Source organism: Schistocerca serialis, chromosome 2 (assembly GCF_023864345.2).
Source record: "Schistocerca serialis cubense isolate TAMUIC-IGC-003099 chromosome 2, iqSchSeri2.2, whole genome shotgun sequence".
NCBI classification, from domain to species: domain Eukaryota; kingdom Metazoa; phylum Arthropoda; class Insecta; order Orthoptera; family Acrididae; genus Schistocerca; species Schistocerca serialis.
The window spans coordinates 978,254,917-978,270,830 of record NC_064639.1 but is presented as its reverse complement, the minus strand read 5'-3'; the positions used below and the strand labels follow the sequence as shown (position 1 = coordinate 978,270,830).

Sequence of the window (15,914 nt, the reverse complement as noted above, 5' to 3'; positions counted from 1 at the left end):
CCCCCCCCCCCTGTAAAATGCTGTTACTATACAATCCCCATTATCTACACCTCATCACCCAAATTGGAATCCTGATATTCAGATACCTAGAAGAACATTCCAAACACCACCTTCACAAGTAATACAGCCTGCTGACACCCTTCTCCCACATTGGGGCACCACTATCCAATCCCCGTCTTATCCTCATCAACCCCTCATAGCACCTAGACCCTGCCCAGCTGACCTTTTCGACCTACCACCTCCTCCAAAACCCTCTACCAACATTCCAAAATCCAGAGCCAAAACAATTTCAGAACACTATTGTTAACCTCTCCTTCAAAATCCTCAGCCCCCAGAAGTTTCAGTCCTATCCAGAGGCCTCATATTCACTCCTTCTCCCAGATTTAACCATGTTGGACTTGTGAAAGAACTTCTCTCCTTCTCCTGCTCCCTACAGTGGAAGCACTTTTTTGTCACCAACATCTCCAGCCAAAGCCAATCCAGTTCGAACATCAAACCCTGTCTGTCCCATTTCATACCCCTGTCCAACCATTAACCTCTCACACTACCACCTAACCATCCCATGTTCACTTTTCAGGAATTTCTAATTTCCAACCTGGCTTCACCAACCTTCCCCAGGTCCCTACCTAAGAACGACAACCTTTCAACAGAAGGAAGGATACAAACAAAGGCTCCACCACTGTTGTGATGAACTGGAGTGCCTGACTGGCAGAGGGCCTCTATCAGTTGTCCAACACCTCCACATACAAGCTCTGCCAAAGTGGCCCCATCTCAGAAGTGCAACATAACCTCCAATCCCTTCTGAAATCCTTAGTCCCTTCCCAGGACCTCTCTCCTGGATCCATCTCCCTACTCTCACTAACAACAGCCCACACACCCATCTTCCTCCCATTCACCAAAATCTACAATCCTAACAATCATGGGTGCTCCACTGTTCCCCCACTGAAAGATCTCCTGTCTACATCCTCACACGCACTTGAACCTCACATCCATCCCAGACCCAACCACAAAAAAGCGCCCTCCTTGTTACCCCACACCACCCTGAACTGGAACAGCTGAACCACATCCTTTATCAGAGCTTTCATTATCTATGATCATGCCCTGAAATGAGGGACATCCTATCCTAGATACTTCCAACCCCTCCCAAAGTGGTGTTCCACTGTGCACCAAACCCTCACAACATTGTAGTCAATCCCTATGCCACTTCCACCCCCCCCCCCCCCCCCCCCACCAATCCTCTGCCACAGGGATCATTTTCCTGTGGAAGACACAGATGCAAGATCTGCCCAATCCACCCACCCAGCACCACCTACTCCAGTCCTGTCACAGGCTTATCTTACCCCATCATAGGCTGGTGGGCCACCTGTGAATAGCAGCCATGTTATATACCAGCTCTGCTGCAAACACTACACAGTATTATACATAGGTATGAGAACCAACTAGCTGTCAAATAGAACGAATGGCCACTGCCAAACTGTTGCCAAAAACAAGGAGGACCACCCAGTAGTACTACATGCAGCAGAGCACAACATGCAAGATTTCAATGGCTGCTTCACAATCTGTGCCATCTGGGACCTCCCCACTACAACCAGTATTTCTGAGCTGCACTGATGAGAGCTATCTTTACAGCACATCCTATGCTCCCGTAACCTTCCTGACCTAAATCCAAGGTAACTCACTGCCTCCCTCCCAATAGTGTGTGTGTGTGTGTGTGTGTGTGTGTGTGTGTGTGTGTGTGTGTGTGTGTGTGTGCAGCCATCTGACACCTGCCCCCTCTACCTGCACATCTAGCTAGCCCACAGGCTGCTCCCCACTCTCCCATGAGCTGCTAGACACTTCCTCCCAACCCCCTCCTTGCCCCCTGCCTCTCTCCATCCCTCACTACTCACCATCCCACACCTCTACTTCTCCCCAAAACAATCACTGTGGTCAGGAAAGAGCTGACAGTCGACTGTGCACACTGTAGGGAGACAGGTGTGTGCATGTGTGTGTGTGTGTGTGTGTGTGTGTGTGTGTGTGTGTGTTTTTCCTGCAAGCTAATAATTTATAATTCTTAACCAAAACTTTCCATACTTTATTGTTACATTATTCCACGTTTTAGGTGGCAGTATCCCCAGTGTCACAAACATTTTCTTTATGTAGAAATAACAGAAATTCATGAATGGAACAATGCTTCAAATAAGGGAGAGGCAACCACTCACTTATAGCAGACTGATGTGTGGCACATAGATGCATGTACCATGAAACACTATTCACTAGTTTTCGAACTTTCTGTCTCTTTTACTAGTAGAAGATACACACATTCACACACACAACACAGGTACCCAAATGCACCCTGCTGCAGCCACAGCAACACAGATTACTGGTTATCTGGTTATCGCAGTTGTCTGACTTATGGATGAGGGGAAGGGTAGGAAAGGATGCACAAGGCAAGGAGGAGGTAGTGGAGTAGTGCAACGAAACAGGAGCATAATGGATCGATGACTCAGAGGCTGCACAACAAGGCAAAAGGAGTTCTGAGGGGGTACAGCACATTACAGATTTACAGAGAGGGAGGGAGTTAAAAGAGTAAGATGGATATGGGGAGGAAGCTAGTGATGGGAGAGAGAAGGTGAAAGGTGTGGAGGGAGGGAGGGAGGGAGGGAGATAGAGAGAGAGAGAGAGAGAGAGAGTGAGAGAGAGAGGTGAAAGGTGTGGAGGGAGGGAGGGAGAGAAAGAGAGAGAGAGAGAGAGAGAGAGAGAGAGAGACTGCCCACAGGAGGGGGGTTGGAGTGGTGGGAGAAGACAGTACATTATCTGGGCATGAAATGAGTGATGTGGAAAATGGCAGAAGAGAATAGAGAAAGGGAAAAGATAAGATGAGGCAGTGGGAAACAGTTTAGTGGAGGTTTAGGCCAAGGGGTTGCACAAAAGCAGGATATACTGGAGAGAGAACTCCCATCTGTGGAATATAGAGAAACTTGTGCTGGGAGGGAGTACCCAGACTGTATGTGAAGTGAAGCAGCTGTTAAAGTCATTTGTCTTATGGTGCACAGCATGTTATGCAACTGCATGATCAAGTTTGCAGGTGGCCACAGTTTGGCAGTGGGACCTTTGTGCTAGTAGAGTGGCTTATGAGTTCTCCTTCTCTTCTACTAGGAGAAGGCACACACTTTCACATTCAAACCACATAGACATGCTAATGCATGCTACCATGGCTACAGCATCACTAATTATTGATTTTCGATTATTGAGAGCAGTTGCGTGATTTATAGATATGGGGAAGAAGTAGGGAAAGATGCAGTAGGTAGGGAGGGATAGCAGGGTAGTGCGAGGCAGCAGCATGAAAGACAGATGACTCAGATGTTGCACAACAAGACTAAATGAGTTCTGATGGGGATAAATGATATAATAGATATAGAGAGAGGAAGATGGGGGTGGTAGATGTTGCCATTCAGTAGTTGGGACAGCATTCTCAGCGTCATCTGAGGAAGCTGCCCCAGCTACTCCTGTATTATGCCCACATGGGATTACCTCCAGCCAATAAAGAGCATATTAACTGATCCAACCCCTCATAGCTTCTCAACCATGCCTTGCTGAGCTACACGGCCTTCCACATCCCCAAAACTTCCTCTACCCTCTGCAAAACACACTGCTCCTGAACACCAATTCCATCACACTGTTGTCAACCTTTCTTCAAAAACTGTGACCCCTATAGAAGTCTCAGTAATTTCTAAAAGCCTCACGTACAGCCCAAAACTGGAGTTCAACCAAGCTGGACTTGTAAAGGGCTTTCTTTCCTTTCCATACATCCTACGACAACAGCCAACCATAACCCCATATAGAACTATCCAACCATGATCCTCATCCCCTTGTGACCTTTCAAGAATTCTTCACTTCTAAACTGGCCCTTCCCTGTTGAGTTCAGTATCACTCATACAGAACACACAGCTATCAATAACATGGAAACCAGCCTAGATCTTATCATCCTTTCCACTGTCAAAGGTTCCACCATTGTGGTCATGAATTGTAATAACTTTGTGGCTGATGATCTCTGCCAAATTCCTGATGCCTCTGTGTACAAATCTTACAGCCATAATCTCATCCTAGAAGTCCAAAATGAGCTCCAGCAGCTCCTCAAGATTTTAGGCCCATCCCAACACCCGACACCTGAATCTGTCTCCCTCTCTGCACAAGCAACCTTTTACCTACTCCCCAAATTAAGCCCAATAGGTCTCCCTAAAGGTTGTCCCATTGTGGCTGATTACAGTGCTACCGCAGAACAATCCTCTGCCTTTATTGACCCACACTTTCAAACTATTGACTGCAACCTCCCATCCTACACCCAGGACACTACTCACTTCTTTCACCACCTTTCCACATTTCCTGTCCTGTTACCATATGACTCCATTTTGGTTGCTGTGGATCCGTTGTCTGTGGACACCAACATCCTCCATGCCCATACTCTTGTGGACATGGAACACAGCCTTTCCCAGTGTCCTCCCAATACCAAATCCTCCTGGCTTACCACATTCAACCCTGCAATTATTTCAGTTTTGAAGCCCAAATTTATCAAAAAACTGTGATACTGCCATGGATACTTGCATCACACCATTCTTTGCCAACTAATTTGTGGGCTTTCGGAGGAATCTAGCCTATCCAGTCATCCCCTAAAGCCACACTTATGGTTCAGATTTATTGACAACATTTTCATGATCTGGTCTCATGGTAGGTGCAGTCTTTGTTCTTTCCTCAATAATCTCAATACTCACTCCCAAATCTGCTTCACCTGGTCCTTCTCAATTTTATGAGCCATCTTCCTAGGTCCTTCTCAATTTTATGAGCCTTCTTCCAAGATGTCAATCTTCACCTCTTAGATGACCAAGTGCACCAACCACTAACAGTACCTTGTACTTTGACATCTGTCACCCATTTCATGTCAAGAAGTCTCATTCTTAAAGCTTCATTACTCATGGAAACCACTTCTGCAGTGGAAAGCAGGAATGTTGTATAAATGTACTGGTAACCTTGCCAGAGCCTTTGTTGACAGATAATACCTTACTCAGCTAATTTGTAAACAGATCTTCCATGCCATCTCTTCCTGTGACACCAGTAAACTTATTAACCAGCCGCTGACCAGCACTCTTCTGATCATCCAGTATCACCCTGGCATACCCTGAGATAAAGGATATCCTACCCAAAATCCTACCCACACCATCCAAAGTAGTGTTCTGCTACTCAACCAATCTATAGAATATCCTTGTCCATCCCCATTCTAATCCTGCTCCCAATCCTGCAACCCATGGGTCAATCCTTTGTGGATGACCCACATGCAAAACCTGTGCCATAGACATATCCATCACCTCCTACTGCAGTCCAGTAACAGGCAGTTAGGGTGCAGTATTCTACGTGGGCATCACAGGTAACCATATGCCTACTTGCATGAATGGCCACTGTCAAACTGTGGCCAACTTTCTACCCACATGAATGGCCACTGCCAATTTGTATCCAACCACAAACTTTTGACCTTCCAGCTGCCAAACATGCTGTGCACCACAACACAAATGAATTTAAGAGCTGCTTCACTATGTGTGCATTTTGGATACTTCTTTCCAACACAAGTTTCACTGATCTACACAGATGGGAACTGTATATCCTATGTTCTCCCAGTCCCCCTGACCTAAACCTCCACCTTACCTCTTCCCTTCTCCCTTATCTCCAATGTTGTTAGCTACACCACTCTTTTTCCATCCAGATTATGTACTACCTTCACCCTTCACTGTCCCCCCCCCCTCCCCCAGTGGGCATTCCATCCCCCCCCCCCCATCCACTTTCCACCTTTCTCCCCTCTCACCTTTGCTCTTTTAACCCCCTCAGAATTTCATCTTGTGCAGGCTCTGAGTCATCTGTCTTTCCTGCTTCTGCCTTGCACTAGCCACTAGTCTCTCTTGCAGCATGCATTCTTCCCCACCCCATCCCCACATCCATCAGTCAGGCCCCTGCTCTCAATAACTGATTATCAGTAATCAGTGTCTAAGTGGCTGGGTGCTTATGTGGTTGTTTGTATGAAAGTGTGTACTTTCTACTACAAGAAGAGCCAGAGAGCTCAAAAGCTAGTGAACACTGTTTTCTACTACGTGTGTGTATGTGCCCCTCATCAGTCTGCTTTAGGTGAGTGGATGCCTTTCTGTTATTATATGTATATTTTGTTTATGTTCACATAAAGCTCTCGAATGTGTTTAATGGTAATAAGAACATCACGGTCTCTAAAGTAAACACTGTGTCTTCAGCTATTAGAGATAAAGGGTTGACTTCTGAAAATGGAAAAAAGAAATCTGTAGAGATGAACGAGAAGGAGGAGATGGGAGACTAGATGACAGAATAGATGGGAGCCTTGGTGGCAGAATGTAGAAATAACACAAGGGAGGCTATCAATTATAGGATGAGAAGGGAGGTCAATCTGTCCTGGCATTCACTGCTTCCTAATGGATATCTGTTTCGTACACTTACTTCATTTTGACTTTTTTATTTGTTTTATATGATTTCAGATACATGTTCAGTGTTGGAGAATAAAACAAACAGAAGATCCATTAAGAACATTGCTTAAGCTTTCCAACTTCTGAAAATGATTTAGTATAGCTCATGATGACATGGTCTACTTGCAGCTCAGATTGCTGATTTGTCACAGATGATTTTTCTCACAGTGGATGGAGGCTGGTCTCAGTGGGATGTGTGGTCACCATGTTCAGTCCCATGTGGCTTGGGTGTCCAGAGCCGCAGTCGATCCTGCAGCTCCCCCGTACCTCAGGGCAGAGGAGCTCCCTGCACAGGTCCAACAACTGAAGTGCAACATTGTTACCCCCGACCATGCTCTGGTAAATAATTAATGTCACTCTAAATACGTATTTCAATATTATTCTCAGTTACAATTTTAAACATACGTTAATTTCATAACTTGAACGCAAAGTAACTGTAATCTTTTCTATTTGGTCTGTTCTTATTTGGTTTTTTGAGTACTTGCACTGTCATAAAAATTATCTCTGAGTTAAATTGAGTTAAATGATCATCATTTTCTTCTGACCTTTTGTGAACTTTAAATTTCATTCAATGTTGAACTTTCCATTTAGTCTTTTGCCTGGTCTACACCTACATCTGCATCTACATAGATACTCCACAAGCCATCGAAGGGTGTGTGGCAGAGGGTACCATGTACCACTACTTTCATTTCCCCTCCTGTTCCACTCTCAAATAGAGTGGGGGTGAAAATGACTGTCTTTACACCTCCATATGAGATCTAATTTCTTGTATTTTATCAATGTGGCCCTTACGTGTGATGTAAGTTGGCGGGAGCAGAATTGTTCCGCACTCGGCTTCAAATCCCGGTTCTCTAAATTTTCGTAATAATGTTTCCCAAAACGAACGCCACCTTCCGTCCAGGGATTCCCATTTGAGTTCCCTAAGCATCTCGGCAATACTTAAGTTTTATTTGAACCTACCGGTAACAAATCTAGCAGCCTTCTGATCCAGTAAGGATCCCAAACACTTGAACAGTACTCAAAAATAGGCCGCACCAATGTCCTTATGTCGCCTCCTTTACAGGTGAACTGCTCTTCCCTAAAATTCTCCCAAAGAACTGAAGTCGACCATTTGCCTTCCCTACCACAGTTTTCACAAGCTTGTTCCACCTCATATCGCTTTGCATTGTTTACCCAGATATTTAAGTGACTTGACTATGACAAGCTGGACACTAGTAATACTGTATCCGAACATTACAGGTTTGTTCTTCCTACTCTGAGGTTCGCCGATGACATTGTAATTCTGTCAGAGACAACAAAGGACTTGGAAGAGCAGTTGAATGGAATGGACAGTGTCTTGAAAGGAGGATATAAGATGAACATCAACAAAAGCAAAACAAGGATAATGGAATGTAGTCGAATTAAGTCGGGTGATGCTGAGGGAATTAGATTAGGAAATGAGGCACTTAAAGTAGTAAAGGAGTTTTGCTATTTGGGGAGCAAAATAACTGATGATGGTCGAAGTAGAGAGGATATAAAATGTAGACTGGCAATGGCAAGGAAAGCGTTTCTGAAGAAGAGAAATTTGTGAACATCGAGTATAGATTTAAGTGTCAGGAAGTCGTATCTGAAAGTATCTGTATGGAGTGTAGCCATGTATGGAAGTGAAACATGGACGATAAATAGATTGGACAAGAAGAGAATAGAAGCTTTCGAAATGTGGTGCTACAGAAGAATGCTGAAGATTAGATGGGTAGATCACATAACTAATGAGGAGGTATTGAATAGGATTGGGGAGAAGACGAGTTTGTGGCACAACTTGACAAGAAGAAGAGACCGGTTGGTAGGGCATGTTCTGAGGCATCAAGGGATCACAAATTTAGCATTGGAGGGCAGCATGGAGGGTAAAAATCGTAGAGGGAGACCAAGAGATGAATACACTAAACAGATTCAGAAGGATGTAGGTTGCAGTAAGTAATGGAAGATGAAGAAGCTTCCACAGGATAGAGTAGCATGGAGAGCTGCATCAAACCAGTCTCAGGACTGAAGACCACAACAATACAACTCATTTGCAGTAACTTTCATTTTTCCACATTTAGGGCTAGCTTCCATTCATCACACCAACTGGAAATTTTGTATCAGTTGTCTTGTATCTTCACACAGCCACACAACTTTGACACCTTACCATACACCACAGCATCATCAGCAAACAGATTGCTGCTCACCCTGTCCACCAAATCATTTATGAATGTAGAGAACAACAGCAGTCCTATTACACTCTCGTGGGGTCCCTCCTGATGATACCCTTATCTCTGAAGAACACTCACCATCGAGAACAACATATTGGTTTCTATTATTTAAGAAGTCTTCAAACCACTCGCATATCTATGAACTAATTTCATATGCTCATACCTCCATTAACAGCCTGCAGTGAGGCACCATGGCGAATGCTTTCCAGAAATCTAGAAATACAGAATCTGCTTGTTGCCCTTCATCCATAGTTCTCCGTATATCATACAGGGTTAGCCGGTGGAATGGGCAGATTGGAGATGGCCTTGATAGCTGTAATATTAGTGGTGGGGGTAATGGTGGCCAGCTCTGTTCTACCTGCATGTCCTGTCATTTAGTTGCGATGGATTGTTGGACGGGTGAACATCGCAACTACGTGGTTAAAGCGTATTATATGAATGGTGAGAGTTTGGTGAAAACGTGATGTGCTGTTCGACACCATTTCAACATACCATGCAACAGGCCTGTTCCCTGGGATAATACAATTCGTTCGTGGCTAAACAACCTTTAACAAACTGCATCAACATCTAAAAACCGAGGTGGGAGTGCAAAAACCATTCGAACCCCTCAAAACATCGCTGCTGTTCAACAGGAAATGCTCAGAAGTCCATGACAATCTGCCAGACAACATGCTCTATGTCTTGGAATAAGTAACACTTTGGTGAGAAGGATTCTTCGTCAAGATTTACATTTTCACCCATACAAAATACAGATTGTGCAATCTCTCAAACCAAGTGACTATCAGAAGCGATTACAATGTTGTGAGGAAATGGCCAGAAGACTTGAAGAAAATGACGACCAAGTAAACCACATGTGGTTGAGCGATGAGGCGCATTTCACCTCTCTGGTTTTATTAATAAACAAAACTTCAGATACTGGTCGGAGGAAAACCCTGGCACACTTCATGAAACGCCTCTTCATGCTGAAAAGGTGATGGTTTGGTACCCAATGTCGGCAAGAGGCCCATTTTTCTTCAAGGATATCAATGGAAGTGCTGTTACTGTTAACTCTGTGTGTTACGTTGCAATGATCCCGTATTCCAGTGAATGAACACACATTGTTCCAACAAGATGGGGCAACAAGCCACATGGCAAGAGTTGCCATGAATGCTGTGAATGCTTTGTTTCCAGGTGGCGTCATTTCCCGAAACGGGGATATCCCTTGGCCCCCTCGCTCTCCAGGTTTTGCCAACCTATGACTTTTTTTCTATGGGGTTACTTAAAAACAAGAGTTTTTTGGAACGATCCACCCAGAACTATCCCAGCCCTAAAATAACAAATTCAGGATGAAATTGAAGGAATAACAGTCAATATGATGCAAAATGCCATGGGTAACTTCCAGGCCCAGCTGCAGAAGTGCATAGATTCCAATGGACGACATTTGGCAGATGTTATATTCAAAAAAAATTTTTTTCACTTATTGTATAGTAAATGGTATCCCATCAGGTCCAGCGGCCTTTCCTCTTTCTATCCCTCTGTCATCTGTTTCGATATCTACCATTTTGTCATCTGTGTGACAATCTAGAGAAGGAACTACAGTGCAGTCTTCCTCTGTTACCTGAGTAGCTGCTTCCTATGTGTAGTGCACCCCTGGCCTACCAAGGACAGTCCTACAAATCACCACACGATAATGTAGGTCCATAAATCTGCAGCCAAGACTGTCACAGAGTCAACAAAGCCTGTGGGTGAGACCCTACACTCGACTCCAAACCAAAGGATCCTGCTCAGCACTGGGAACGGTGCTGCAAATTATGATCTCTGCTTGTACACTGTGGGTGAGGCCAGCAATCTTCACCATCTCTGCCAGCTGACTGTGTGAACTGAGCATCACCTCAGAACCTGTGTGGCAGGTGTTGTTGGTGCTGATGCGAGACACAATTTGTAGATGACTGCACCTAGCATACTCTATAGCCTGAGGCAAGGCGGCAAGGCCAACTCCACATCTCGGATGAGCCCCCCTAGCAGGCATACCGAGTGAAATTTGGCATTCTTTCCGGCCCTGAAAGTTATCTACCAAAGGGGCTCCATAATGCATCTAACTTTGGAGCTCCCCCCATGCACATGCCTGGACCCTACTGAAGGAGCAGCCACCTGTCCACTCACAGGGTGAATGGGCGAGGCCAGACAGTCATTCTCCACATTAGCCCTCCGCCTTGAGCGACACAAACGCGTTACCACCTGCCACTCACCCTGCTGTGAGGGCGGATCCACTGCATCGTGTGCGCTAGGAGGTGTCTCTGAAGCAGAGCCCGAGGGTAAAACAAGTGACACCTGACGTGTCCTATGCAGCGCTCCAGATTCTTCGCCGCCGCTATAACCCGAGGCAGCAGCCTGAAGTTGACTGACCATAACCGACAGTACTTTCAGCTGCTCGTGAACTTCAGCCACATCCTCCTGCGGCTGCAAACAGCATGCACACATCCTACCCATCCTAGTAAGATTAACTGAAGAAGTGAATTAAAAAAGGAGATAATACTAGATACGTGACTTTCAACCCTCCTGATGTGTCACCAATGAACACTGATGCGTTAAAGAGCTATGTAGATGACTGTTCAATGTGCAACTATTGGGCTAAAGAGTGAATGAATTTACACTTACAAAAACCCATGATTAACCCTCTTAAACAGAGAAACACCCTCGAAATTAAATAAACATACTATGTGGGAAACACAGGAAAGGATAACCACTTGACTTAACACTCTGTAGACACACTCGTATCACAGCCAAGTGCTGGAGCCTGATTGAATGACTTACAAAATGAATGGATGCTTGCTTTCAAAATGAAAAAAATAATGCTGTATGAGCTCCTTGGTTGACACTAACACACTGAGATTGGTACATGTGTGTGTTTCAGATACGAGAATTTGAAACTTTGATAACATTGTAATATTTAAAGACTCTTGCTTCATAATATATACATAAGGTAAATATTAAATATTGCTAAATTCATTAATATTTAAGTTTTCCCCACATCAAATCGCATTATCTACCATTGTATTATCCAGTAACTTGTCTTGTATTGTGTTGTACATCAGAAGGTTATGCTTTGAACAAAAAAATATAATGAGATCTAATTAAGGAATAATAATAGCAGTATATTATTATTAACATTATTAAGAATAAGAAAAATAACCAAAAACAATCCACTGACTACAACTTCAAGACAAAAATGAAGTATTACCCACAACAAGAGGGATATTTGCAAAATATTGGCAGAATGTTTCAGAAATGTCCTAAACTGTAATGAACCCATAGAAAAAATGGACTTAAGCAATTCAACAACAACCAGCCCTGACTTGGAACCATCAGATATTGAGGAATTATAAATAATCATTTCAAATATCAAAGACTATAAGGGCATGGTAGAAAACCAAATCACAGCTGAACTTTGAATGTCAACACAAATGACATAGAGTCTCTCCAAAACACCATTGAAGAAATTTGGATAAATGAAAGGATCCCAGATGAATGAAGGACTGCCCTCAACCATCCACTCCATAAAAACAGGTTCAAAACAGACTCCAGCTGCTATAGAGGAATCTCACTTTTAGACTTAACATACAACATATTCTAGCAAATCCTGGTAAACATAGCAGAAACCTAGCTATACCGTCAACTTGGAGAATACCAAGCTGGGTGCAGGAAGGAAGTGCCTGCCCAAAAGGAATCCTAAACCTAAAAAACCTCATGGCCTTCCAACAGACAAGAGCAAAATCACATATCACTTTCATTAACTTGCAAAAACATATCACTATATGCATTCAAATCTAAGCTGCATTCGCAAAGTGAGACTTGAAATTCAAGAGAAAAAAGAACCTGAATCTAAGCCAAACCTGAAAAATGAGTCTCAAAATTTAAGGGGGGAAGAAGGTTGCAGGCCAACTTCATATCAAAACAAAGTTAGTTCATTCTAATATAAGATACAAGTTAGATAGAATGGATGGAGATACAGCTACAGTAATTGAATTCGAATCATAAGTTTGCATTTAATCTTAAGGAAGGGTATTTTGTTGATTAATTTACTCTCTCAGAAGTTTAAGACACAGAATTTCTAGTCATAGAAGATTTAAAAGTCAATACTAGCAGTCAGTTGCCATGCTTCATTTCTGGCTGTATCACTATTCAGTGTAAGAATAATATGAATGTAACCATTACATGATCTGTATATTCTTCCATGTTTGGTGTTATCTCATTTGAGATTTTTAGGCAGACAGTTCCACACCCACGAGAATCATCTCATTTTTTGGGTCTATGGAACGAAAACTGAATCTAATCTAATCTAAACAGGATTCAAATGAGGTAACAGCTGACATGGCAGAATACGTGGTGTAATGTTTACGTTCGTATTATTCTTATGGCAAAGAGAGTATGTGATTCATGATTTATAGGAATCATCTCTTTTCATTTCTAGGAAAACATTCAGGCTGTAGGGTTGGCCATTTTGACATAAATTGGTAAATCATAAAGACAGACTTGCCAAACAGAATCAGTTTTTCGTAGAAGATTTTTAGTGAAGACATCAGATGTATGACTAGCAACACTTATAAAACAAGAATGAAGACAACTTTGAAATTAGAAGTGGAAATATAAAAAAATTATTAAATTTATAATACAAATTTTAGAAAATCAAACAATGGAAAATCTAGAATGGAATGTAACAATACCAGAGAAGAAACGTTGCTACTCACCATATACCAGAGATGCTGAGTCGTGATAGGCACAGCAAAAAGATTCACACAATTATAGCTTTCGCCCACTAAGGCCTTTATCAGCAGTAGACACACACACACACACACACACACACACACGCACACATACACACACACACACACACACACACACACACACACACTCATGCAAATGCAACTTGCACACGTCTGCAGACTCAAAGAATTGAAACCACACTGGGAGCAACAGCACCAGAGCATGATGGGAGTGGCGATTGGGTAGGGGTAAGGAGGAGGCTGGGGCGGGGAGGGGGAGGGATAGTATCGTGGGTATGATGGACAGTGAAGGGTTGCAGCGTAGACTGAGGGCAGGAGAGAAGGTGCGGAGGGGGAGGGGGTAATTAGTGGAAAGCAGAGAAATAAAAAAAAAAATTAAAAGACTGGGTGCGGCGGTGAAATGATGGCTGTTTAGTGCTGGAATGGGAACAGAGAGGGGGCTGGATGGGTGAGGACAGTGACTAACAAAGGTTGAGGCCAGGAGGGTTGTGGGAACGTAGGATGTATTCCAAGGAAAGTTCCCACCTGAACTATTCAGAAAAGCTGGTGTTGGTGGGAAGGATCTATATGGCCCAGGCTGTGAAGCAGTCATTGAGATGAGGGATATCATGTTTGGCAGTGTGTTCAGCAACAGGGTGGTCCACTTGTTTTTTGGCCACAGTTTGTCAGTGGCCATTCATGCTGACAGACAGCTTGTTGGTTGTCATGCCTAGTGGGAAGGACATTTCTCATTTCAGGGCATGTTGAGAGGTAATTGAAACCCTGGCGGAGAATGTAATTCAGTTGTTCCAGTCCCGGATGGCACTGAGTTATGAGGGGAATGCTCCTCTGTGGACTGTGACACTTTGGGAGGTGGTGGGAGACTGGAAAGATAAGGCACGGGAGATTTGTTTTTGTTCAAGGATGGGAGGATAATTACGGTCAGTGAAGGCTTCAATGAGACCGTTGGTATATTTTGAGAGGGACTGCTTGTCACTGCAGATGCGATGACCACGGGTGTCTAGGCTGTACGGAAGGGACTTCTTGGTATGGAATGTGTGGCAGCTGTCAAAATTGATGTATTGCTGGCGGTTAGTAGGTTTGATATGGATGGAGTTACTGATGTAGCCATCTCTGAGGTGAGGTCAACATCTAGGAAGGTGGCTTGTTGGGTTGAGTAGGAGCAGGTGAAGCAAATGGGGGAGAAGTTGTTGAGGTTCTGGAGGAATGTGAATAAGGTGTCCTCGCCTTCAATCGAGATAGCAAAGATGTCATCAACGAATCTGAACCAGGTGAGGGGTTTAGGATTCTGGGTTTTTGGGAAGGATTCCTCTAGATGTGGACTGCGATTCTTTCTGCAGATGTAAGGTTAGTTTGCATGTTGAGGGATTTGGGGAATGATGGTGAGGCAAGGTTTGAGTTTGAGAAATTATGGAAAGTTAACAGGGGGTGGTTTGGAGGAAGCGGAGGTGGATCATGGTTGGATAGAGGAGTGAACTGAGTTAGGCAAGGTTCAATATTAGTCTTTGGTTGAGTCTGATTGGTCGGGTTGGTGGTGAAAAAGTGTTTCCACTGTAGGGACTGGGAAAAGGAGAGAAGGTCTTTTACTAGTTCTGCATGGTTGAATTTGGGAGTGGGGCAAAAGGTGAGACCTTTGGAAAGGACTGATATTTCTGTGGGACTAAGGCTTCTGGAGGAAAGGTTCATAACTGTGTTTTGGGTCTGTTTAGGTTCTGGGTTCTGTGTGGTGGTGGGAGGGAGTTTTAGATGGTGGGGTGAGTGTAGTAGGTCTGCAAGTCAAGGTTTGTCAGCTATGAGGGGGCTTGGGGGTGGTTTGGAAGTTGTTGTAGAAGTGGTGGACAGTGGTACTCCAAGGCGGGAATAGGAAGTGAGCAGGCTGTAGAGCTTTTTGAGGTGACGTTGTGCATGTTGCTCAAGTTTCTGTAGGGCAAGAGTTTCAATGTGTGTTATGGGTTCCAGGAATTTGGGATTACCTAGCAGGAGAATTTTGCGGATGGAGAGAAGGTACTGCAAGAAGGATTGGGCTTGGTTGATATGGTTTTGCAGGACTATGTTGGTAAGGGCTAAGGACTGGCGGAATCTGAACAGGTGGAGGTGATTGTGGAAGGAGTGGAGGCAACCAGAGATGGGTAATTTGATGGTAAGGCCATTAGGGGGGATTTCATGAGCCAAGCAACAATGCAGGAACAGTATGTGGGACTGGGATCTGGGTAGGGATAAGCAAACTTTTCTGTATTGACACAGATGGAAGGAGCAAGGACCCATGGTGGTGCAGAAAATGCTAAAAATTACCTAAGAAAGTAGAATTAGGTCAGAAATAATGACAAATATAAAAATCCCACCAAAACGTTTTGAAGTGGGAGAACAAAAAATAGAAATAGTCAAAGAATTCAAAAATCTCAAGAACA

General features: G+C 43.9%; 1 protein-coding gene across 1 annotated transcript in view; it reads left to right on the top strand.

Moving 5' to 3' along the window:
- Positions 1 to 15,914, top strand: part of LOC126456565 (semaphorin-5A-like) — a 221,240-nt gene that overhangs the window by 116,972 nt on the left and 88,354 nt on the right. Inside the window, exon 7 of the mRNA XM_050092311.1 lies at positions 6,645 to 6,854. Coding sequence (XP_049948268.1) covers positions 6,645 to 6,854 — 210 coding nt within the window. The remainder of the gene's footprint in view (positions 1 to 6,644; positions 6,855 to 15,914) is intronic.